At 52.3% G+C, this 20,744-nt stretch overlaps 12 protein-coding genes across 12 annotated transcripts; 7 read left to right on the forward strand and 5 right to left on the reverse strand.

The window, feature by feature from the left end:
- Positions 1–1,561: 1,561 nt before the first annotated feature.
- On the forward strand, positions 1,562–2,530 carry GNI_172920 (hypothetical protein; the record flags this gene model as incomplete). The annotated part of the gene is made up of 1 exon (XM_011135046.1): positions 1,562–2,530. The coding sequence occupies one exon, from the start codon at positions 1,562–1,564 to the stop codon at positions 2,528–2,530; it is 969 nt and encodes a 322-aa protein (XP_011133348.1).
- A 135-nt stretch (positions 2,531–2,665) lies between these two features.
- GNI_172930 (proline iminopeptidase) lies at positions 2,666–3,713 on the reverse strand (the record flags this gene model as incomplete). Its single annotated transcript, XM_011135047.1, has 2 exons — positions 2,666–3,398; positions 3,475–3,713. 2 exons carry the CDS (start codon positions 3,711–3,713, stop codon positions 2,666–2,668), a joined length of 972 nt encoding a protein of 323 aa, XP_011133349.1.
- Positions 3,714–3,733: 20 nt separating this feature from the next.
- Positions 3,734–5,635, forward strand: GNI_172940 (hypothetical protein; the record flags this gene model as incomplete). Its single annotated transcript, XM_011135048.1, has 1 exon — positions 3,734–5,635. The coding sequence occupies one exon, from the start codon at positions 3,734–3,736 to the stop codon at positions 5,633–5,635; it is 1,902 nt and encodes a 633-aa protein (XP_011133350.1).
- A 98-nt stretch (positions 5,636–5,733) lies between these two features.
- GNI_172950 (DJ-1 family protein) lies at positions 5,734–6,327 on the forward strand (the record flags this gene model as incomplete). The annotated part of the gene is made up of 1 exon (XM_011135049.1): positions 5,734–6,327. One exon carries the CDS (start codon positions 5,734–5,736, stop codon positions 6,325–6,327), a length of 594 nt encoding a protein of 197 aa, XP_011133351.1.
- A 290-nt stretch (positions 6,328–6,617) lies between these two features.
- On the forward strand, positions 6,618–7,212 carry GNI_172960 (dual specificity protein phosphatase; the record flags this gene model as incomplete). Its single annotated transcript, XM_011135050.1, has 2 exons — positions 6,618–6,935; positions 7,000–7,212. 2 exons carry the CDS (start codon positions 6,618–6,620, stop codon positions 7,210–7,212), a joined length of 531 nt encoding a protein of 176 aa, XP_011133352.1.
- Positions 7,213–7,733: 521 nt separating this feature from the next.
- Positions 7,734–9,446, forward strand: GNI_172970 (alpha/beta hydrolase family protein; the record flags this gene model as incomplete). Its single annotated transcript, XM_011135051.1, has 2 exons — positions 7,734–7,764; positions 7,825–9,446. 2 exons carry the CDS (start codon positions 7,734–7,736, stop codon positions 9,444–9,446), a joined length of 1,653 nt encoding a protein of 550 aa, XP_011133353.1.
- A 604-nt stretch (positions 9,447–10,050) lies between these two features.
- GNI_172980 (hypothetical protein) lies at positions 10,051–10,561 on the reverse strand (the record flags this gene model as incomplete). The annotated part of the gene is made up of 3 exons (XM_011135052.1): positions 10,051–10,092; positions 10,185–10,366; positions 10,501–10,561. The coding sequence occupies 3 exons, from the start codon at positions 10,559–10,561 to the stop codon at positions 10,051–10,053; spliced, it is 285 nt and encodes a 94-aa protein (XP_011133354.1).
- Positions 10,562–10,653: 92 nt separating this feature from the next.
- GNI_172990 (peptidase S8 family domain protein) lies at positions 10,654–12,222 on the forward strand (the record flags this gene model as incomplete). Its single annotated transcript, XM_011135053.1, has 2 exons — positions 10,654–11,875; positions 11,996–12,222. 2 exons carry the CDS (start codon positions 10,654–10,656, stop codon positions 12,220–12,222), a joined length of 1,449 nt encoding a protein of 482 aa, XP_011133355.1.
- A 1,599-nt stretch (positions 12,223–13,821) lies between these two features.
- Positions 13,822–14,284, reverse strand: GNI_173000 (PIG-P protein; the record flags this gene model as incomplete). The annotated part of the gene is made up of 2 exons (XM_011135054.1): positions 13,822–14,135; positions 14,206–14,284. The coding sequence occupies 2 exons, from the start codon at positions 14,282–14,284 to the stop codon at positions 13,822–13,824; spliced, it is 393 nt and encodes a 130-aa protein (XP_011133356.1).
- A 202-nt stretch (positions 14,285–14,486) lies between these two features.
- On the forward strand, positions 14,487–15,143 carry GNI_173010 (putative transmembrane protein; the record flags this gene model as incomplete). Its single annotated transcript, XM_011135055.1, has 1 exon — positions 14,487–15,143. The coding sequence occupies one exon, from the start codon at positions 14,487–14,489 to the stop codon at positions 15,141–15,143; it is 657 nt and encodes a 218-aa protein (XP_011133357.1).
- Positions 15,144–15,744: 601 nt separating this feature from the next.
- GNI_173020 (PUL domain protein) lies at positions 15,745–17,913 on the reverse strand (the record flags this gene model as incomplete). The annotated part of the gene is made up of 1 exon (XM_011135056.1): positions 15,745–17,913. One exon carries the CDS (start codon positions 17,911–17,913, stop codon positions 15,745–15,747), a length of 2,169 nt encoding a protein of 722 aa, XP_011133358.1.
- Positions 17,914–18,531: 618 nt separating this feature from the next.
- Positions 18,532–20,153, reverse strand: GNI_173030 (PUB domain protein; the record flags this gene model as incomplete). The annotated part of the gene is made up of 3 exons (XM_011135057.1): positions 18,532–18,992; positions 19,163–19,998; positions 20,074–20,153. The coding sequence occupies 3 exons, from the start codon at positions 20,151–20,153 to the stop codon at positions 18,532–18,534; spliced, it is 1,377 nt and encodes a 458-aa protein (XP_011133359.1).
- Between the last annotated feature and the right edge of the window lie 591 nt (positions 20,154–20,744).

A 20,744-nucleotide genomic window follows, 5' to 3' on the forward strand; every position in this document is an offset into this window, starting at 1 on the left:
TTGGCTTCGGACTCCTCGGCTGGCTCACAGGGTAGTGAGGACCATTTGGCTGGTGGGGGCCGATGGGTTGGTTTGGACCCATGGGTGGGTTAACCGGATAATGGGGGCCATTTGGTTGGCTCGGACTCCTCGGCTGGCTCACAGGGTAGCGAGGACCATTTGGCTGGTAGGGGCCCACAGGTTGGTTCGGTCCCAGTGGTTGGTTCGGACCACTTGGTAGGGCGACCGGATAATGAGGTCCATTTGGTTGGTTTGGACTCACGGGCTGGTTTGGACCCATGGGTTGATTCGGGCTCATGGATTTGGTGTTAGGATAGTGAGGGTTATTGGGCTGGTTCGGTGCAGTAGGATGGTTCGGGCCGTGGACGGGCGCCGGACTGAGTGGGTTCGAAGCCGGCATCGGATACCCTTTTGGGGAGTTAGGAGTTCTGGAATAAGCTCCGGCAGGCGGCGGCGTTCCGGCCTGTTGTAGTGTCCAGTTATCGTCTTGTTCTTGATTGCCTTTGGTCTCCTGATTCAATTTGCTGTTTATTTGAGATTTCACGAATTCCGCCAGCGGGCTCCTGTAATTTGAAGCGACTGCTGACGCCAATGTATCATCCGATGAATCATTCATTGCAGCGGCAGCTACCTTTCCTTGGCGCCGCGTATTACCATCTTTTTTCCGTGCTCCAGTTCCCTTAATATCACCAGAGTTCTCCGTTGGTTGGGTATGTAGAGGGATTCCAGGATCGTGTTTGGAATCATACGGCTTCATTCCGGGGCTGTCACCGGTGTGTCCAGAGTGATCCCCTGCGATTAATTTGCTACGTCCGCTTTCGTGGGCGTCAGCCAAAGAACTCCGTTCAGGGTGATATAGTTTCTCCGCCACCTCAATGTCATCAGGCGGTGCAAATCCGCCCCCGGGGATGTACCTTCTAGGGTCTCCAGGTGCTTCGCCCGCCGGCGTTTGTCTGGGTATAACATTCGCAGAATAAGCGCTACACGTATTCGTGCCCAGGATGAGCCAAATCGCTGAGTACCAGCACGCGTCCTTTATTAGCATAGCCTAACAGCCCAAACAAACAGAGCAACTTGAACCAATAGTGCGACTGGGCCAAGTGAGAAACAGGGTAACAGAGTAAGGAGCACACGCGTGTTGGACACACGCGTGTGCTCCTTACTCTGTTTCACTTTTTCTTCCTGTTTTCCAGCTGAGGCAATGCGATCCTTGCTAGTGTTGACGTCAATTTGCCATGGTATCATCACCATCGCACCGAGTTCGATGATAAATAACTCTAAGCCAACAGTGAAGACGGCTACCGTGGTAAAAGCACAGCCAAGGCAACCACTTGCGATCGCTGGGTCCACCATGACCGGATCCCCTATTACTGGATCACCTATAGCTGGGTCACCCATCGCTGGATCCTCCCTCTCTGGGTCTTCCATCGGTGGAGCAGCCGGTGTCGCAGTGGCTTTGGGAGGCCAATCGCATAGAGGAGGAAAGGACGGGCCCTCAGGGATGTCGCTTGCCGGGGATCTTTTGGAGATAGCTCCGTATGATGCTGCAGTCTTAGCAGCAATGAAAGAGCGTCAAGCTGCATTGGATTCATTGCGGAACAAACGTGTGGTAGTACCTCCCCACATTAAGCAGCGATTCTACGACGATCGGACGGTAACGGAGGTTATTTCAGAAACGGTGGTAGATGAACCAATGTTCCCACCTCCTCAGGACTTGCAGCCATATAACAGTCATTCTCCCTCGAAAACTAAAAGCAGGCGAGCCAAGAAGAACGAAGAGGAGAAAGAAGCTTTCGCGGAGTTCATGAGGCAACACTCTGACATAAGCGACTACTACCAGTATGCCAAGCAATGGATTCCAAACGAGGGAGGCAAGAAGCCTTTGGACGTTCCTCCGAGGACAAGCATATTAGATTACCGTGATTCCATGGCTTCGTTTCCCATGGGCTCGACCTTGCCTTCTTCTATCCCTATGACTTCATTCCCAGGCTCGGTATTTTCGAACTCGCCTCTTCCAAGCCAAGGTATGGAGGAAATTGCGAATGAGATGAGACAGGCTGCCAGAGAATACAGATCGCACAGCCCTGATATCACGACCCGGGCGGACAATCTGGCTGTAGACACCTTGGATGCAGCGCGGAATAGTGTGGGCCAGAGTGGATGGATGGCTCAGAGATCCAGCAGTCTTGTTAACGGCGTGGGACCGTTCCCTCCACCCGGATCAGGCATTCCACCCGAACCGGCACCGCGCCTTTACGCTCCTGCTACTTCGCTTCCCTTTCAACTTCCACAAACAGTTCCAAGCTCGGCACCGTTTCCAAACTCCGCCCCTTTCCGAGCAGAGCAGGAATTAAAGGCTCCTTTTCCACCGGTCAACGAGAACCGGAGATACCCAGAGAAGTCATTAATACACACCATCCCTGACGGCCCTTGGAGAACCACTGCAACAGGTACTGACATTGTCTACGACACAATAGACCAAAGGAACATGCGGACGACGGAAACTCAGGGAAGCCGGACATTATATTAATCGACCCCAGACGTACCAACCCGCCCCAGACAACACCCCCCCCCCCCTCCAACGGCCGAGCCAGCCAGGAACAAATAACTATGGAACAAAAGGTCTGCTTGTTGACAATAAAACGGTTTTTGTTCGTTCGTTCGATCAAGTGGTTTGATCACTTGTTTTCTTACCAAACGTTTGTTCCATATCGCTAGCAAATTCAAATAGCTTTTCCTTGTTAGCCTTCTCGAACGTCCAGTGACCTGATGCGTCATTTATAGCCAGTTTGCTTCCCGGCCAGATTCCATGTAGCTCGGTAGCCTGTGTCGCTGGACAGACGAGGTCAAGTCTACCGTGGACGATCCAGCAAGGTAGGTTTTTGATGGGAGAGCCTGATATTTGGGTAAGCAAATCAGGCTTAGGAGGAAGTTGGGTAGTCATGTAATAGTGCTCAAGGATACCGATAGAAACCAGCTGTTTTTTTTGATCCTCAGTAAGAGGATCTTCAGGGATTGGGCTAACGGCCGAAATTACTGTTTCATACTCGCTCCATGTGGTAGCTAATCGCACCTTAGCCTTATCGTCCTTGCCATGCAGACAGCAACCACAATATTCCAGCATCTGCTCATAACTAGAAGGCCTATTACCACAGCATTCTTCTATAACGTCCAGCAAATAATTATGGCTCTCGCGATATAGCATCTGACTATCCCACAAGAAAAACTTCATATCATTCTCACGAGCCAAGAATATACCTCTTAGTAAGAAACCCATGCAACGATCTGGATGTCTGGTGCCATAAGACAAGGATAATGTGGTACCCCAGCTACCGCCAAACAAACACCATTTCTCAATCTTCAAGTGCTCGCGGAGCTTTTCCATGTCCTCAATTAACCTAACGCAGTATTTATTGAGGAGGCCCAACAAGGCAGAGGAAGACTCAAGGGGAATGGGGGAGAAATTAAACGTACAGGTCTAGAGTATTGTTCTCTGTAGTACCGAATGGGGTGCTTTTACCACATCCTCTTTGGTCGAAGTAAACCAGTTTGAAAACAGAATGATTAAAGAAGTCACCCCAGCTCAGGTTGCTTGATCCCCCGGGACCTCCATGAACTATTACCAGTGGGACGCCCGACTCGGTGGTATTGCCGGTAACCTGGTAATACATTGAGTGTCCATGACCTAGGTCAATGTATCCATCCACTCCCATTCTGTGTTTAAAAAAAAATCATGAAATCTTTCACAGCTCTATCACTCGCGCTACTGGCTCAAGCAAGCAACGGACAACCAAGCAACGGACAACCCAGCAGCAGACAAGATAGCCCACTGACGTACGGACAAGCCAATACGGGTGAAGTCAAAGCTTCAGCTAGCACGTCTGAAGGTGTTTTGTCGCACTTTGATCCGAGTATAGCTAGTTGGGATATAAATGATTTTCTCTCACGGAATTATCACGATGACGACTTGCGATATGATGGAAACAAGTACGAATTGCGAGACATCTTCGACTTATTCTCTAAAATATCTAAAGGGTGGAGGAACCCCCGGTTGTTTGATGAATTGCTAATGAACGACCATCACGGAAGCACGGACGACACGACTACCACCTTCGTTACCACCACATATACCACATTGGCCACCGTAACCGATGCTGCGAATCAAGATAATTCCACTTCTCCCATGCAAGCGTTCTCACTTCGACCCGAAGACATTGCCGTAGCCATCGAAGCCAACGGCCATCTGGAGGACATTGTTGTAACACTTGAAAGTCTACGCTCTTCAAATATCACCGAGGTACTCATTATTCAGCCCGCTTTGACAAAGTGCGCAAGTTTGCCACACGCGTGTGCAGACCGAATTTTACCCTTAATATCTCTCGAATCGATTGCGAGAAAGCTGTATAAATTTGAGAGTATCAAAATTGGCACTTATGACGCATACCTTCCAAGTGGCAGTTACTCTCGCCGGTTAATGGCGTTGGAAGCCTCCAAGTCTAATGTTTTGTTTATAAGGGCCGGACAAGTTGTCTCCGTGGGACGGTTATTGAAATCGGTCGCCGGGGTGCTTGAAAGCGAAGGAACAGCCACAAACCAGGATGTGTTCGTTGAGATACCTATCGCGGCTTCCCAGATAATCTACCGCAATCGTGGGGAGTTAGTAGACCGCGTTAACCGGAGTATTAATGGGAAGGCTCAAGTGGACGGAGATTCGGAAGCCGGCATGCAGCCCTCGTCATATATGGATGTCACGCTTGTGAATACATCCACGGATCACGTAGACTGGTCCCAGTTACTATACTGCAATCAGTGGCCCGCCTTCACGGGAGTTGATCAAGTGGTTGGTGGCGCTATTGAAGATCCGTTCAGCGACTCAAAAATGATTGCTTTATGCCGCACGGCGAAGCCCGTGAGGCCGATCGATAGGGTCCGGTGCCAGTCGGATACGGTGTTGGTTGCCTCCCGAGGACTGATTGCTGGTGCGCGAGTACTTCCTATGCACAGCCATGTCGGCGAACGGGCAGTGATCGGAAGACAAAGCCCTACCTACTGTATTACAAGTACCACGGATCTGGCATACCAAGTGTGGCTGGATTCGCGCACGCGGAATTTGGTCAATGGGTCGGTGGATGAGCTTACGGAACAGGAATACCGTCAGCTGCAGTACTATAACAGTCATCTGGACACTGAGACAACGAGAGCACCCTCTGCGACTCCCGCGAAGACGGCCACGGTCTCCACCAGGATGTCTTCGACGGTTCCGACCTCCAGCGAGACGGTTTCTCTCTCCCATGTCTCCGACGAGACGCTCTCTGTCTCCGACGAGACGCTCTCTGTCTCCAACGAGACGCTCTCTGTCTCCAATGAGACGCTCTCTGTCTCCAATGAGACGCTCTTTGTCTCCAATGAGACGCCCTCTGTCCAACGACACGTCCCCAGCAAGACAGATTCTATTTCCACTGCGACGGCGGGAATCTCCGTCGGGAGCATCCGAGTGACCGATAAAAGTTCTTCTGCGATGACACACAGCAGGGACTCCTGGCACAGCGTGGCTTCAGTCAGCGAGGCTGGCCGTGAAAGTTCGTCCCTACCAGAGAACCAATCGCCATTCACCACCCCCCGACCGATTTTGTGAACCAGCCCCGTCTCGTGAGGCCCGTTTCGTGAGGCTTGTTTTGTGTGTGCCACACGTGAGCGTGAGTACAAGTTTTTCGTGAGATATTTTTTGTACAGATGTCGGTTAAGGCTTTGGTATTGTTGGCTGACGGGTTCGAGACCGTGGAGGCTTGTTTTCCCATCGACATCTTGGTCCGTTGTGGGTACCAAGTGAGTACGGCTAGTGTCTCAACCGCGTCTAAGAAGCAAGCTCGTTCGGCCCACAATGTGGTGATCCAGACCGACGGGATGGTTGAGGATATGGAGGACCAGTCTTACGACGTGATTGTGCTTCCGGGAGGCATGCCCGGTGCTACCACACTTGGTAAATCAGCAACGGTGAAGAAAATGCTGCAGAATCAAGCGGACAAAAAGCGCTGGATCGCCGCCATCTGCGCCGCTCCGGCTGAAGTACTTGCTGCCAACAACCTTCTCGGCGGGGCTAAAGGGGTCTGCTATCCCGCCGAACAATTCCAGAAGGCCATGGGTGACAGCCTCGTCCACGGGCACGTATATACAGACGACGCCCACCGACTCATTACGGGCGACGGGCCTGCATCTGCAGCCCTCTTCGGATTCACCATCGCCAAACATCTGGGAACTCCTCAAGACAAAATCAACCAACTTTCCTCAGGCATGGTTTTTGATCAACAATTTTTCTGCAACCAGTGAACCAACCCTCTCAAGTCTGTCCATCGGAACCTCCTGTGCTTGGTGGTGCTTCTCGGTCACATTGCCAGCAGATTAAACGACGCCCTAGTAAACGACGCCCTAGTAAACGACGTCCTGGATAAGGTCCTGGATAAGGTCCTGGATAACGAGGTGGAATTGAGTTCAATTTGATCTAGTGCATCAAGGTCGGTCAGCTCAGGCAGGTTACTCAGAGAGGCAGGCTACTCTGAGAGGCAGGCTACTCTGAGAGGCAGGTAATCGAAGGTCTGGCAGGTTCTGGCAAGTCGAATATGTCACTGTTAAGCCCGGGTGTCTATTTGGGTGGGTTGACAGAAGCTGGTTCGGTGGAGTGGCTAGAGACCCACAACGTTCGCGGACTGGTATCGTGTTGCATCGATGATGAGTTGGAACAACCCTTGCCCCCGCACATTCAACGAATCCTTTTGCCCATTGAAGATATGGGTACCGAACCACTCCTCGCCAAGATGAACATGGTGATAGAATTCATTCAGGAGCAAGCCTCTGCTGGCTACAATACCTTGATTCATTGCAAATCAGGAATCAGTAGAAGTCCAGCTATAGCCATTGCGTACTTTATGAACGTGACCGTAACGCCCCCTCCCGATAACACCCTACATCACCTTAGGTCACATCACCTTATGTTCCCAATAGAGTCAATCGTTGTATGATGTATTTCATTTCGTAAGATCTCGACGCCCATGCATCAGTCCCAATCCCGGGTTCATGGCGCAGTTGTGTGTTTACGAGGAATCCGTAAAGAAGGCTGAGCGATCCTTGTGTCTCAGAAAATACGTCTCCTGGTACACGACACAAGGCTTCACAACGCAAGGCTACACGGCAACACCCTCCTTAACACCCAATTAGCGAAATGGTCATAGCAACTAGAGGACCATTTTTATACAGAAATCCAGGGCGCATATGCCCGTGCTACAAGGTACCCAATAAACGAATACCTGGACTGACACCCTCCCTCAACCCCCCACCCACCCACCTCAAAGAACGCTGATGCAGTGCCGCTGTAGATGACCTAATTCCAATAGACACGGTCCTCGTCTCGTTCGAGAGTCCGATGAAGGCTCCGATTTACCAAGTTGCCTTCGATCCGGCGTCAGTGTCTCGTCAAAAATCGATGAGGAATCGACGAGCGCCTACATCGCAACGAAGACCTCTCCTGCATGGCGGACTAGTTTTGCAAGATCTGTTCGAGTCGGATTCACCCCTTACTGTAATCAGCCCCCAGTTTCACACACCCGTGTCAGTGTCACACACCTGTGTCAGTTTCACACACCCGTGTCAGTTTCACACACCCGTGTCAGTTTCACACACCCGTGTCAGTTTCACACACCCATGTCTTTTTCACACACCCATGTCGCACGAGGTTATAGATGTCGATAAAAAAGAAGCAGCGGGAAACAAGTGAGAAGCCTACATGGCAGCATTGGTTACTGTATCGACCTCGGCACTACTGGTCTACAGATCTGGGTTTTTATCGACGACTCGCGGTGCAATTTCGAGATTCTTGGTGCGACATAAGTCCGGTTCTGGATGAGAGCGGTAACGGGGTGTGTGGCATGTTGTTGATGCCATTTTCCCTGCGTTGCGCTCGTGTTGATGAGTCGGGACTGTACTCATTTCTCAATGAGTTGGGAGAGGATTGTCTTCGGAAAGTGTTGGGCAGCTCGTTCAATGAATCAATAGCTACCAAGTGGGAGGAGACTTCTAATCGTGAGTTCCGGAAGCGTGGCTCGTGGCGAGGGGCAGCCCTGCGTTCTTTCACAAGTCACCGAGAAGCCAGTGTGGCGGACCGAGAGGGCAGTTTGGCGGACCGAGAGTTTGCAGGGGTGAGTCGTCTGGGAACTTGGACAGCCCGCAAAGCCGACGGGGAAGAGCCCATGAGTACGGAGATGCGCGAGCGGCGGGTGGACTCGTCGGCAGAGTTGGAGTCGTTCTTTGGCATGGAGAGCAGCGGTTGTCGGTGTCGTTTGATCAAGCGGCAAAAGACTAGTTGGAGAGCCGACGTTTCGGGAAGGGGCGAGGCTTTGGGAAGGGGCGAGGCTTTGGGAAGGGGCGAGGCTTTGGGAAGGGGTGGCGGCCTGGGTTGGCAGGAACGAGTAAGGCGTGCAGTTTCGAACAACGAAGTGATGGCGGTGGTGAGCAAGGCAGAGCAGTGCGAAAAAGGTGCTCAGGTGTTACTGTTGTTCGGCGGCAAGGACATGTTATCACTAGACTGGTTGCCGATGTTGTCGCGAATGTACCATGTGTTTGCTACTCGCGCTACGATCGCATCTGCATCGACGCTGAACCAGACGGACTTGTATCGGTTCAACACGATGGTTTTGATGTTTGAATTGCCGGGTTACGGAATGAACATCGGTTCGAGTACGCCGGGGGAATTTCGCCGGCAGACCTTCGCGACACTGGACCGTCTTATGACTCTGTTGGCGCCGCCGGTCGGAGGTGGGGTCGGAGGCGTGATGTTGTGTGTCGTGGGCTACAGCCTGGGTTGCGGTATGGCGGTGGAGGCTGCGGAGTACCTGGAGACGACGTACGGGGCTCAGGCGACGTTATCAGATTTGGTGTTGGTGGCTGCACCGACGAACATACCTGAGTGCGCCACGCAGTGGCTGAACGTCCCGAGGGTCATGGAACCGCTGGCAACAAAGCTCGTAGAGTTCTTCGAACGACGAGACCTCGCCTGGGAGAACTATACGGGCGTTGCCAAACTGCTCACTGCCGTCGCCAAAAATTATGACGACCTACGCACCTTCAAGCTCGCCTTCATCCACGGGTCGAATGACAACCTCGTCAAACCCGAACTGGGCTGGAATCTTTATCAACATGCCATCCAAGTCGCCGCCAATCTGCTAGCAGACAGAGACCAGACAAAACAAAAATTTCTGGAATCCATCGTAGGTCGCACCTCTCTGACTAAAACTCTACGACCCCCTCTGCCGATGCACCCCCTCTGCCGCTACGACCCCCTCTGCCCATGCACCCCCTTTGCCGATGCACCCCCTCTGCCGCTACGACCCCCTCTGCCCATGCACCCCCTTTGCCGATGCACCCCTTCTGCCCATGCACCCACCCGATGCACGTAACGTGATTTGCACAGACACACGTGTTATGTCTTAGACGTTCACGGAAGTGCCCAATGGCAATCATTGGTCCGTGGTGGGCGAGCCGAGCCAGTTAACGTTGTTATATAACGCACTGTATAAGCCTGAGTGTGTCATCCGGTAGTGTGGGCACCTATTTTCCAGGAAGTGTGTGTGCTTTCATAGGAGAATTGGGACACCTTTTGTCATGCTGCGTTTGTTGTGGGGCTTATTGCTGAGCGTGGACTGCTGGAGCTTCGTGGAAGAGGCGGTTCCAAAGATATATTTGGCTCGGCTGGACCCCGCTTGCTTACGGGACCCTGCCCGCAACTATTATGCGACTCCAGAGGAACTGGACGTCGTCTGGTCGTCCGCTCTGCAATCATCTACACAGGTCGACCTCGACTTCATAGAGGACGCAAAGGAGTCGCAAGACCGAGTGCCTGTGGACGTGCTCTCAGATATTGCCCGAGGCTTGTCCTTCACCGCCAACGCTGCTGCTGATGCTGAAACCAACCGAAATGGCACTCTACACGGCTCTTCCGGGAACGGGTCTTCTGGACTCCAGCATATCGCTCCTCCTGTGCGTTTCGAGTACTTACCGTGGCTAGATTTGCTCTTGATCCACAACACGCTCGGGTTCGAGAAACTGACGTTCCAAAAAATCCTGGCCGGAATACCCTGCGTTGAGATCGGTCCCGCGCCGGACCGCCACAGACGACTCTCCCCTGACGTGGATACGGCTTTCATTCGCCAAGCCGAGTGGACTTCGCAGCCCAGACCCACGACTCCGGCGGCCTTGTCTCCGGCGGCCTTGTCTCCAACGGCCTTGTCTCCAACGGTCTTGTCTCCGACGGTCTTGTCTCCGACGGTCTTGTCTCCGGCAGCCTTGTCTCCGGCGGTCTTGTCTCCGACGGTCTTGTCTGCTCGACGCTATCCCGGGGTTTCCAGACCAGAGGAACGTGCCGGCGGTGGAGAGCGGTGGTGGTGGAGACACCGGAGTGCCCCAACAAGCCTGATCGAGACGGATGACTCGGGGCCTGTTCCGTGGGGGTACTTGAGAGTGCCTTCATCTGGAGTGCCTTCATCTGGAGTGTCTTCATCTGGAGTGTCTTCATCTTTGGTATCCTCGTCCATAATACCCTCATCCATGATGTCTTCGTCGCCTGTAGTGGCCTCGTCTGTAGTGGCCTCGTCTGTAGAGGCGCCTATGTACAGGGGTATACCTTCTTTGAAGTGGATCTCTGGATTTGGACTGGACCGGTTGAGTGGCGAAGCTGTGGAGTCGGACGGTGTGAGTCTGGCCCGGCAGCGAAAGCGGTATTCGAAGAAAGACGACGATTCGACGTCGTTGCCGGCGGACATTTTTACGGAGGCGCGCGACTTGCCAACCCTGTTCATGAACGGCTCGACGGCGCCGGTATTCGCCAAGTCAAGTTTGCAGGGCCAGCAGGACCTCGCGTCTAACGCAATCCGTCTGCCTTCGGATGCCTTGATTGGTAAGCAGTGGTACCTTTACGGACCGAGCCAAGGGGTGGAGTATGGCGCAAACGTGATCGACGCATGGGCCGCGAGTGTGCTGATTGCACGGAAACGTGCCAGTGGCGTCTCATTTCCTTGGCATCGCGCGGCCAGTCTTCCGCCATTGGTTGGGCCACTGGACATCGTGGGGGACGTGGGCGAGGGTGCTGGCAGGGGGGCCGGGGAGTTACAACTAGCTGCTGCCCCAATTGAGTTTAAGGAGGTGTTGCGTGCCGCTCCGGGTTTGACGGTGGCGATCGCAGACAGCGGTTGCGCCACGAACGAAGACTTGGTCCGGAAGTTGGCGTGGTCAGGTGGCTGTCCGAAGAAGGCCAAGACGGACGGGTTCGGGCGTTGTCTTGGTTACGACTACGGTAACGAGTCGCCAGACCCCACTCAGTCGACCGAGTCACATGGCACCCAAACAGCCGGGTTGATTGCCGCTGAGAGCGACAATCACTGGGGCATCGCAGCCACCTGTCCGAACTGCAAGCTCATTTGCATCAAGATCTTTAATGATGAGACGCGCACCCTTTCCACCACCGCCATCGTGCGCGCTCTCGAACACATCGCCAAGTCCGGAGCCAAAGTCAGCAACCATAGCTACGGTGGTTTCGGAGACGATCGTCTTGAACGCTACGCCTTTGAACGCCTGCTCGGCAAGGGCGACCATCTCGCTTTCGTCGCAGCCGGCAACGCCGGCTGCAACATCGACTGTCGCGGCAAAAAGAACTGCGCCGGCAAGAGATGCCCCAACACCCAACTCTGGACTCCCGCTTCCTACAACCTCCCCGGACTCATCAGTATCGCAAGCAACACCAAAAAGGGCTCCGTCAGCATGTTCAGCAATGTCGGACCGAGCAGCGTCCAGATTTTCACGCCTGGTTCTGAAATCGTTAGCATCGATAAAAGTAAACTCCCACTGACCCATCAGCGACTATCAGCGACCCATCAGCGACTTCCACTGACCCATCAGCGACTTCCATACCGAACCCTGCAATCCTCGCTGCCTGCAACTCTCTTCGTTTCAGGAGGATCGCCCACTGGCACCGTCGGGAGCGGCACATCTTTTGCCAGCCCTATTGCAGCTGGTATTGCCGCATTCGTGTGGTCGGTTATACCCGAGGCCACCGCTGCTCAGGTGCAGAATGCTATTCTTACGACCGCTAGACACAACCCGCAGTTCGAAGGTTTATCCAGAGTACCGGGCATACTGGACGCTTACAACGTCTTGGTCAAACTAGCTAACCTCGTCTAAGAACCCAACCTCGTCTAAGAACTTAGACGAAGCTATCTTGATGTAGAACACGGCACCTTGACGTGCCGGCGTGAGACGGATGGAACGGAATGAGGGACGCTGACGTTTTAACGCGTTTTGAACAGCGGCTGGACTTGCTCCAAACGGTCAATTCGCTGCTCCAATTGAACTTGCTCCAAACGGTCAATCCGCTGCTCTAATTGGACCACCACAGCGAAGGTAGAGAAAGACAGAGCACAAAGACCAGTTACCACTGCACCACACACGCTCCACATGAGATAGGATCGAATCCGCTTATGGCGATCGTCTTGTCTAGCAAAGTGCATTCACCTGTTGTCGTCAAATGCTGAATCTTCAATTTCACCTTCCGATGAAGACACAATAATTAAATCCCCGCCCTCTTCCATAGCCCTTCTGGCAAGATATTTTCTAGCCTGAAAGAAACAAAACCCTGAAACAGAACTCCGACCGATACAGAACGAGTGTAAGGAGCTTACGGGTTTGGAGCCGCTTTGGGAAACAATTTCTCCCACCACACAAAGGTCGTCGTTTTGATCTCCCTTGGGGGCAGGAACGTACACCTTTTTGCGGACGGTCGAGGCGACGAGTCGTTGCGACGAATTGCGAGGCGACCTATTGGGGCGTTGTGATGCCGAGTCAGTGGCTGACGAGTAATGGCCTGTTCCGTAAGGGGTGTGATAGGGAGCTCCGTAGATCTGACAGGGCGAGGGGGTTCTAGTGTTCCGCTTCCCCATTTCTTGATGGTATACTTGATAGTAAGCCGATAAAGCTCGGGCTTCGGCGGCGCAACGCGGCACCGGGGGCAGGCTGGCCCCCTTGTTGGTAGCAACAGGCGACCCGGAGCTCCCACCGCGCTCAAAACTCCCCCGCCGCCGTGCGCCTTTCCGCCCAAGACGCTCCCGGCAATTCTCTGAGCCATACCGGTCAGCACCGGATTGGTCACGGTTGCTCAGCGGCCACCGGCTTTCGAACTGGTGACGTTTGCTGGACTCCTTCCTCGGCGGCGGTGTACGTTTTCGCCGCCGTCCTCGACTTGGCGACGGACTTCGTGACCCAAACAACCGCGTATGTTCCTTCACTATCTCTTCCAACGGTACCTCCTTCTGCATTAGACTTGGCCCAGACTTCCCTGACCGAGCCTCTACTTCACTGATCAGTTTGTCCACACCAAACAGACCCATCTCCCTCGCCCGATTTTTTAAACATTCTTAGCACCATTATTTAATTTTATCAACAAGGAAAGTTCGAACCGGCGCTAGCCACACAAGTGCACGATGTTTCGTCTTCGTGCCGAAATTGCGCCAGCAACAAAATGTTCAATCCGACAAAACAGTATCGAACCACTGGTGAGTATGCTGTGAGTGGTGAGTATATCGCGATATGTAAGACCCGGGGCTTACAAGTATACCAGGCCCGGACATGCTACTCCCTCTCCTTGGTCGGCAACATCACCACTAATTTTGTCCTCCCCCCAATCGTGTGCATGAAAAACGGGAGCCAACTTTTCGAAAATAATGTGAGTAGCCACCGACTTCTTCACGAGGGTGGTGTACACGAAGCTAGACAGTTCGCATCTTATCACCCGTATTTTTGCTTGAGGTGGTTAATGATCAATCTCTTCCTTATTGACCTTACTATTTTGGGGTCGAGATCACCTGTTGCTAGTTTGACTCCCGGCACCATAATCTCTCCAAGTGAGTCGTCGACGAATTGCCTGCTTTCTATTTTGGGATTATTTTTGAGGGCGACAGACATGATTAGAAATGGGTAGGCGGGTGACACCACTGGCGCCATGAGAAAGAGAGCGACGCCCCAGTACTTCCAAGGGTAGTAGGTAATGCCCCAGGAGTACAGCAGGTCATCGGGAACGAATTCCCAGACCACGTATGCGACTGCAAAAAAGCGCTACTGAAACCCGAGATGGTGTCAAGCTTGTTAGTGGCGGCTAGGGCGGCTACTTACCTATGAGAACGAAGCTTACGATCCAGGATACGAAGCCGTAGACGGAAGTGGGGTTGATCCCCCCACGTTCGGAGGACATGCGATTGATTCTTTTGAATAGTCTGGAAAAAATCGTTTCCCTGGAGAAGTCACTGTCGGAGGTCTGCCGTGCTCACGGGTGGCGGTTGACGGTGGTACGATTGGGTTCGCGACGAGTGGTGTGGTTGGTTGCCTGCGCGTTCGGAGCGTTGGCGGTGAGTTTGATGGTGGGCAGTTGGTTGATGTTGCGCGTGCTGAGACGAATGTGGTGGGCGTTGGTGTTATTGAGTACTGCGGCATTGCTTTATTTCCTGTTTGCTACAACGACCAAAGTGTTGATGATGTTGCAGATGAAGTTGGGGTTGTTCAACGTGAAAAAGGCCCTACAGACTCGGGAGCCCAACTTGGTGGTGGGAGCTGGTTATGGTTGTGTCTTGGTACTAGAGGACCCATTGCTCCGCCAACTTCCTTCCGTGATGATTTCGCCCAACGTCATCGACTACGCGACCAAATTGCCTCAGGCCGAGGCGAAGCAACTTAACTTAGAAGATTCGCCCTTCGTTTACGTCACCTATGACACCTCACAATCACCCACAACCATTAAGGAATCCGTACTCCTCGCAGACACTGCCGAACCCGGCCTCAGCGCCACCGACTGGCTCTGCGTACGCTTTGCAGACGAAAGAAAACTAACCACCATCCTCGAATACTCATTCAGCAAAGGCTGGACCAACATTGCTGAAAGAGAAGGCTGCAGACTAGAACTAGACCCCAATGACAATCTCGTACGGGTACTAGTAGACGATGACCTCTGCTCCAAACTCTTCTTCAAGGCCGTACCCAGCGGAGCAACCAGCACTCCTTGGCTCACACAAAACGAACTCCAACTTATACTAACTCTTCACGACAGCGCGATCTGAACACCCGGACCTGGACTAGGGAACCTGGATCGAGCAGACCTGGACCGAGGGGATCTGCACCGAGGGTACATGGACCAAGGGGACCTAGACCGAGGGGACCTGGATCGGAAAACCTGGACCGGAGTATCAAATCAACCGACCACCGAGGTCAGGACATTGAAATCTGGCCACCGAGGCCGGGGCACCTGACCACCGCGACATCTAACCACTCGGACATCTTACGAGCATAGGGGTGCATGCGAATATACCTTTTCTTCCCCAACACAAGTAGTCACTGTGAACTTCGCGACTACAACCAGTCACTGGGTGACGGTCGCTGGATGATGGATGGTCACTGGGTTACGGTCACTGGTTGACGGTCACTGGTTGACGGTCACTGGTTGACGGTCACTGGGTGACGGTCACTGGGTGACGGTCACTGGGTGACGGTCACCGGGTGACGGTCACTGGGTGACGGTCACCGGGTGACGGGTCACCGGGCGACGGTCGCTGGGTGACGGTCACTGGGTGACGGTCACCGGGTGACGGGTCACCGGGCGACGGTCGCTGGGTGACGGTCACCGGGTGACGGGTCACTGAGTGACCGGTCACTGGGTGATGGTCACTGGGTAGCTGTGCTTAGTATCTGATCCAGAGTGTCCTTAGCGGGAGATGGTGGAAGACAAAGTTGATTAGCCAAGTTTTGGATGCTTTGTGTGATGGGCTTGTACTCGCTTGTGCCGTTGGGACCAGAGGCTCTGAAATCCATGTTTGCGGAAAGAACCAGGTTGTGGAGCAGCATGCAAAGAGCCGTCGAAAGTCTGTCATCGGTCACGGGTGCGATTTTTTTAAGATCTTGAAACACGACTTCAAAATTGCGAAGCATGAATTCGCGTATATTGGGTATCGTAGCCAAGTTGGCTAAGCATCGGGTAGCCATCATGGCCATGCTTCCGCCTGGGCCATCCTCGCAAAATTTATTCGCCACAGTGGATACGAGGAATGATATTTGGAGAGATCCTCGACCGTTCTTTCTGAGATAGTTAATGACGTTTTCATGTAAGACGTAGTATCGCCACAAGTCAAGAACTGGTAGGTAATCAGACCATTTGATGAAAGTGGCTTCTTGTACATCGAACAAAACATGAATTTCCGAGCTCCGTAAGTCTTCACGGAAAAAGCTAGATTTTGAAACGGATGTTTCGACCAACGAAAGAAGGTCATATTCGCTCTGGCTCATTTTTTCCTTTTCTTGTGCATCGATCTCTCTTAATTTCTTGAACGCAGCCTGCCACTTGGATGGTTTATCGAATTTAAAGTGGGTGTATTTGACGCATACTTCCTCTGCCGCCGGAGTCTTGGGGCTTTCTTGGGGTTTGGCCACGATGGCATTCTCTTGGATAAACTTTACGATATCAGGAATGTTTGTTTTGGGTATATTTTCGCGGGTGCAAAACCTTTCAGCCACGTCTCGAGGTGCTTGGCCATTGTTGTATGGCAGTCGGGGTTTATCTCCACATCTTGTATCAATCTCTACGTCGAAGATATGATCATAGATACCGGCGGGAAAGAATTCGTCACCTTCAAAAATATTATTGCTTTGAATAACCGTGCTAGCCTGCTGGGTCTGTCCCAGCATCTCTCCGATGCATATCCATTCCGTACCTGACCACTGGTACACCATTACTTGCTGGCTTTGATCGTCAGTAAATAGACTTGTTTGTCCGACTTTCTTTCCCGGATGGCGAGCGCGATCCTGAGCCTTTGGTATATTGTTGAGATCCAGGGCGACCTGGGCTTGCTTTTGACGGTCATTCTCCTCCACCAGTTGGCGAACCTCTTCCCACTTTGCCGCAACAACAGATTCGGACAATAGTTCCTTAACATTGCTCCGCTCCGCCTTACTATTAAAAACAAGTATATGGCCGTCGTCGGTCCCAGCATACACGTCCATGCTCTCCACGTCCAGGGCCAAACTCCAGATAGTGTTATTATGACGCCATACCGTCGTGCCGCCCAGCTCCACCAAAGGGGACTGTTCGTTTTTGCAAGAGCCAACTTCCAGTTCTTGACCTATTTGTACGCAATGATGTTTTACCAACCCATCATCCATCGCACACACTACGTTTATAACACCATCCTCATACCAGCCTTGGACATCAAAACAAAAAGACATAGTCGAGCTTGCTTGATACTTGCCGTAGCACTCCAACGTATAACCGTCCCATACACCAAATGTCCCATCGTTACTGCATGTCAGTACCAACTTGGCCACCGGGTGGTTGGCAACCATTCGGATCTTACGAATGATATCCTCATGAGCATTCTCTTTAACGCAACGAATTTGACCTGTCTTACCATCCACAAGTAACAACGTTCCGTTCTGACTTCCCACACACAATAAATCTTGAGCTGGAAAAACTTGTTCCCCACTTATAGGCAATGTTCCTTTATATGGTGGCAATGTTCCTTCATATGGAGGCAAGATACAGACGCAGACACCATGCTTCAGCTTATCTATTAACTTCCATTGCGGCACACACTTTCCAGACGAGCTGTGATATGCGTAAAGAGCGCCGTCCCATGAACCGAAGTAGTACCAGTCGTCCTTGCTAGCTATTGAACATACTGCTTGCCCCGCCACCCGGCTGTCCCACCGGAACTCGTTCATCAATGGGTCAATCACATACACCACTCCTCCACCGTTACCCACCAGCACTTCATGAGCATCCCTCACGCTTACGCTGTACACTGACTTGTTATCAATTCGCCAAGTCCTCTGAGGAACCATTCCTAAATCAAAATCGATTCGTCCTTCCTGCTATCCCTTCCCGTATCCCATACCCTTCCCGTATCCCATACCCTTCCTCTACTCTTCCTCTGTTCCTCTACTCTTCCTGTGTTCCTCTACTCTTCCTGTGTTCCTCTACCCTTCCTGTGTTCCTCTACTCTTCCTGTGTTCCTCTACCCTTCCTGTGTTCCTCTACCAATATAAGACTGACACGATCCATCCAAGTGCCCGGCGGCGAGCACACCGTCGTTGTGACACAACGTTCGCACAGCGCTACTGTTCTTCGCCAGCGACACAAGCCTCATAAAATAATACTCCTTCTGAATTCCGCCGGAGCAAAAACGATTCGACTGACAGCCGGTTTGGTGACTGCGTGCGAAACCCTACACGAGCATCATCCTGCGTTGTTTGAGACCATGGATGTCATCTGGAAATAAATCAGCAAAAGGATGGCGGCCGAATATTTGTGACTTGACGAAAGGACGGTTGTGCCACACGGTGCAAGACCTCCTTCTCCGTTGTGAAAAACCCGTCCCAGTAGTCACAGCTAGTTGGAAATCCCAGTAGTCACAGCTAGTTGGAAAGTTGGAAAGTCGTGGATGATTAAGTTAGTTTCATTTACCCCCACGTGGTTTTGAACCAGGGTCCTTTGTATTTGTTGCCAAGCTCCGATCCCAATCGTACTTGGCCGGTGGGTACCATCCCGAGAGCAAACAATGATTTGGTCTCGTCAAGGATTGGATTCGGAGGTCCTTCCTGCAGCCAAAAGCGGCTCTTGGTCGCCTTGAATTCTTCCGCCAAGAGTCGGTCCCACATAGTACCGTACACGTCGTTGATGGTTACACTTGGTTTCAAGTCGATTTCCACGTAGGACCGATCTGGCGCAATGATCCGCAGGCAGGTCTTAGGGTAAATGGGAATCTTTTTGACTGCCACCAATTGATTTCGAAGCGTGGAACGGAATTTTACGTTCCCGCTCAAGATTTCTTTCAAATTAGCCAAGCTCTCTGCACTGAGAACTAAAGACGAGCTCGACTCTTCAACAAGCTCATTAGGCTCATACACAATTTTCTTTACATCTAAAAAAAACGGGAATATATGGAAAGGGAGTGAGTGCATGGACACAAAGAAAGGTGGAAATGGAGTACAAAGAAAGGTGGAAATGGAGTACAAAGAAAGGTGGAAATGGAGTACAAAGAAAGGTGGAAATGGAGTACAAAGAAAGGTGGAAATGGAGTGTTATATTTACATCCAGCTGGATAATATCTTGGATTCAAAGACACAGGTTCGTTTCCTCCCCCTAGTTCTCTTTTCCGTAATTCTGCTCTTATATTGTCCTTTAGTATTTCTGGACTGTATTCTTCGTGATTCGCCTGTTTGAATAAGTTGTTGCCCTGGGATACGAGGGAGCTCTTATACGGGTTAAAATTTGTAGACACAGGGAGCTGGGCAATGGCAAGCTTCTGATTAATTATCCTTAAAGCGAGATCGATCCGTTCACGGTACAACTTCACTAGAATAATACAACAGTCACTTGGAGGAGGCCCACCGGTCCAATCAGGGCAGGGGGCCATTGTCTGTTCTCTCACCAAGGCAAAACCGCATCCAATCAAAAATTGGAGAGCGCCATCAACAGCACAAATGTCCCGACTCACCGCCTTATTAGAAAGCCTAATTTTCCTTTTAATGGGATCATTCGGATTATTTATCGCGTTCTGCAAGATCCTTCGTAACAGTGTAAATGAATCCAGACTCTTCGTCCTATTAGCCGCAATAATCTCGCTCACCCCGTGTAAGTCAATGTTAACCCAGTCGTCTAACAACGTCGGCCTGCCTCTCTCGATGTACTCCATGTTCGGTATCGTATCTTTTTGACCCGGCATTGCCTCCTTAACTACAGTGTGAACAGAGACTTCTGGCCCTGCTTCGAACGCGGGGGGGGGCAGGTCCCGGGGGGGACCTGCCCGTTCCAGCTCCTTCCTTAAACAAGCCAGGAATTTCAACGGCAGTTTCAAGTTGTGCCAATCCTCTTTCCGAAGCTCTTTCAGCGCTCCGACACTATCCAGCCAGTTGTCTTCAACAATTCTGAAACGACAACCTTAGCCCTGAAACAAGTGCAATGGTGCTGGAGTTCCGGTGGAAGAGTTCGGGCAGTAGTACACTTTAGTAAAAGTTTCTGCAGCTTCTGGTTTACCACACTCCGCAGCCACGTCCCGTATGAGCTCTCGAATATCCCGCATTTTTATTCACTTCACCGTTTCACCAATTTTGGTACCGTGAGCCGTGGAATCTAAACGCAACCACACTTCGTGCTGAAGAGATAACAACGGATGGAGCGAGTCCAACCAAAAATTACGACGTGTGCTGCTCCACACGCCCGTCCGGTTCGCTGACCGGGGATTGAAGCAATTGAAGGTAGCGTACTGTACCGGACTCGTTCAGCCATTAGGGTGCGCGACCGGGACCCGACCGGCGGAGTTGTATGGCGTGAACCTTCTACACCTTCACACCCCGTTCAGCCCTCGGGTCAAAACCACCTCAGCTGCCCAGCGTTCCCACGTAATCGCTTGGGGCCCCCTCGGTTGTAGAGCGAGGTTGGGAAGGTCCTCGGAGGTGGAGATCGGGTCAGATCTCGTCCGGAAAGGCCTGAGGGGATACGGGCGGAGCGAGCGGAGCTCCGGACTGGTTGCCTCGAGGCGAGTCCTTGGGGCGGTGTGGCGCTCCGTCCTTGCTCCCGTCGAGGTGCCCGGATCTGTCGTGAGATTCGGGGAGAAGTGTGTTGTCGGACCGAGAGGAAGGTACTACGGACGGATCGAGGGCTCTCGAGTGAG

This window comes from Gregarina niphandrodes (assembly GCF_000223845.1).
Source record: "Gregarina niphandrodes unplaced genomic scaffold scaffold00060, whole genome shotgun sequence".
Lineage (NCBI taxonomy): Eukaryota > Apicomplexa > Conoidasida > Eugregarinorida > Gregarinidae > Gregarina > Gregarina niphandrodes.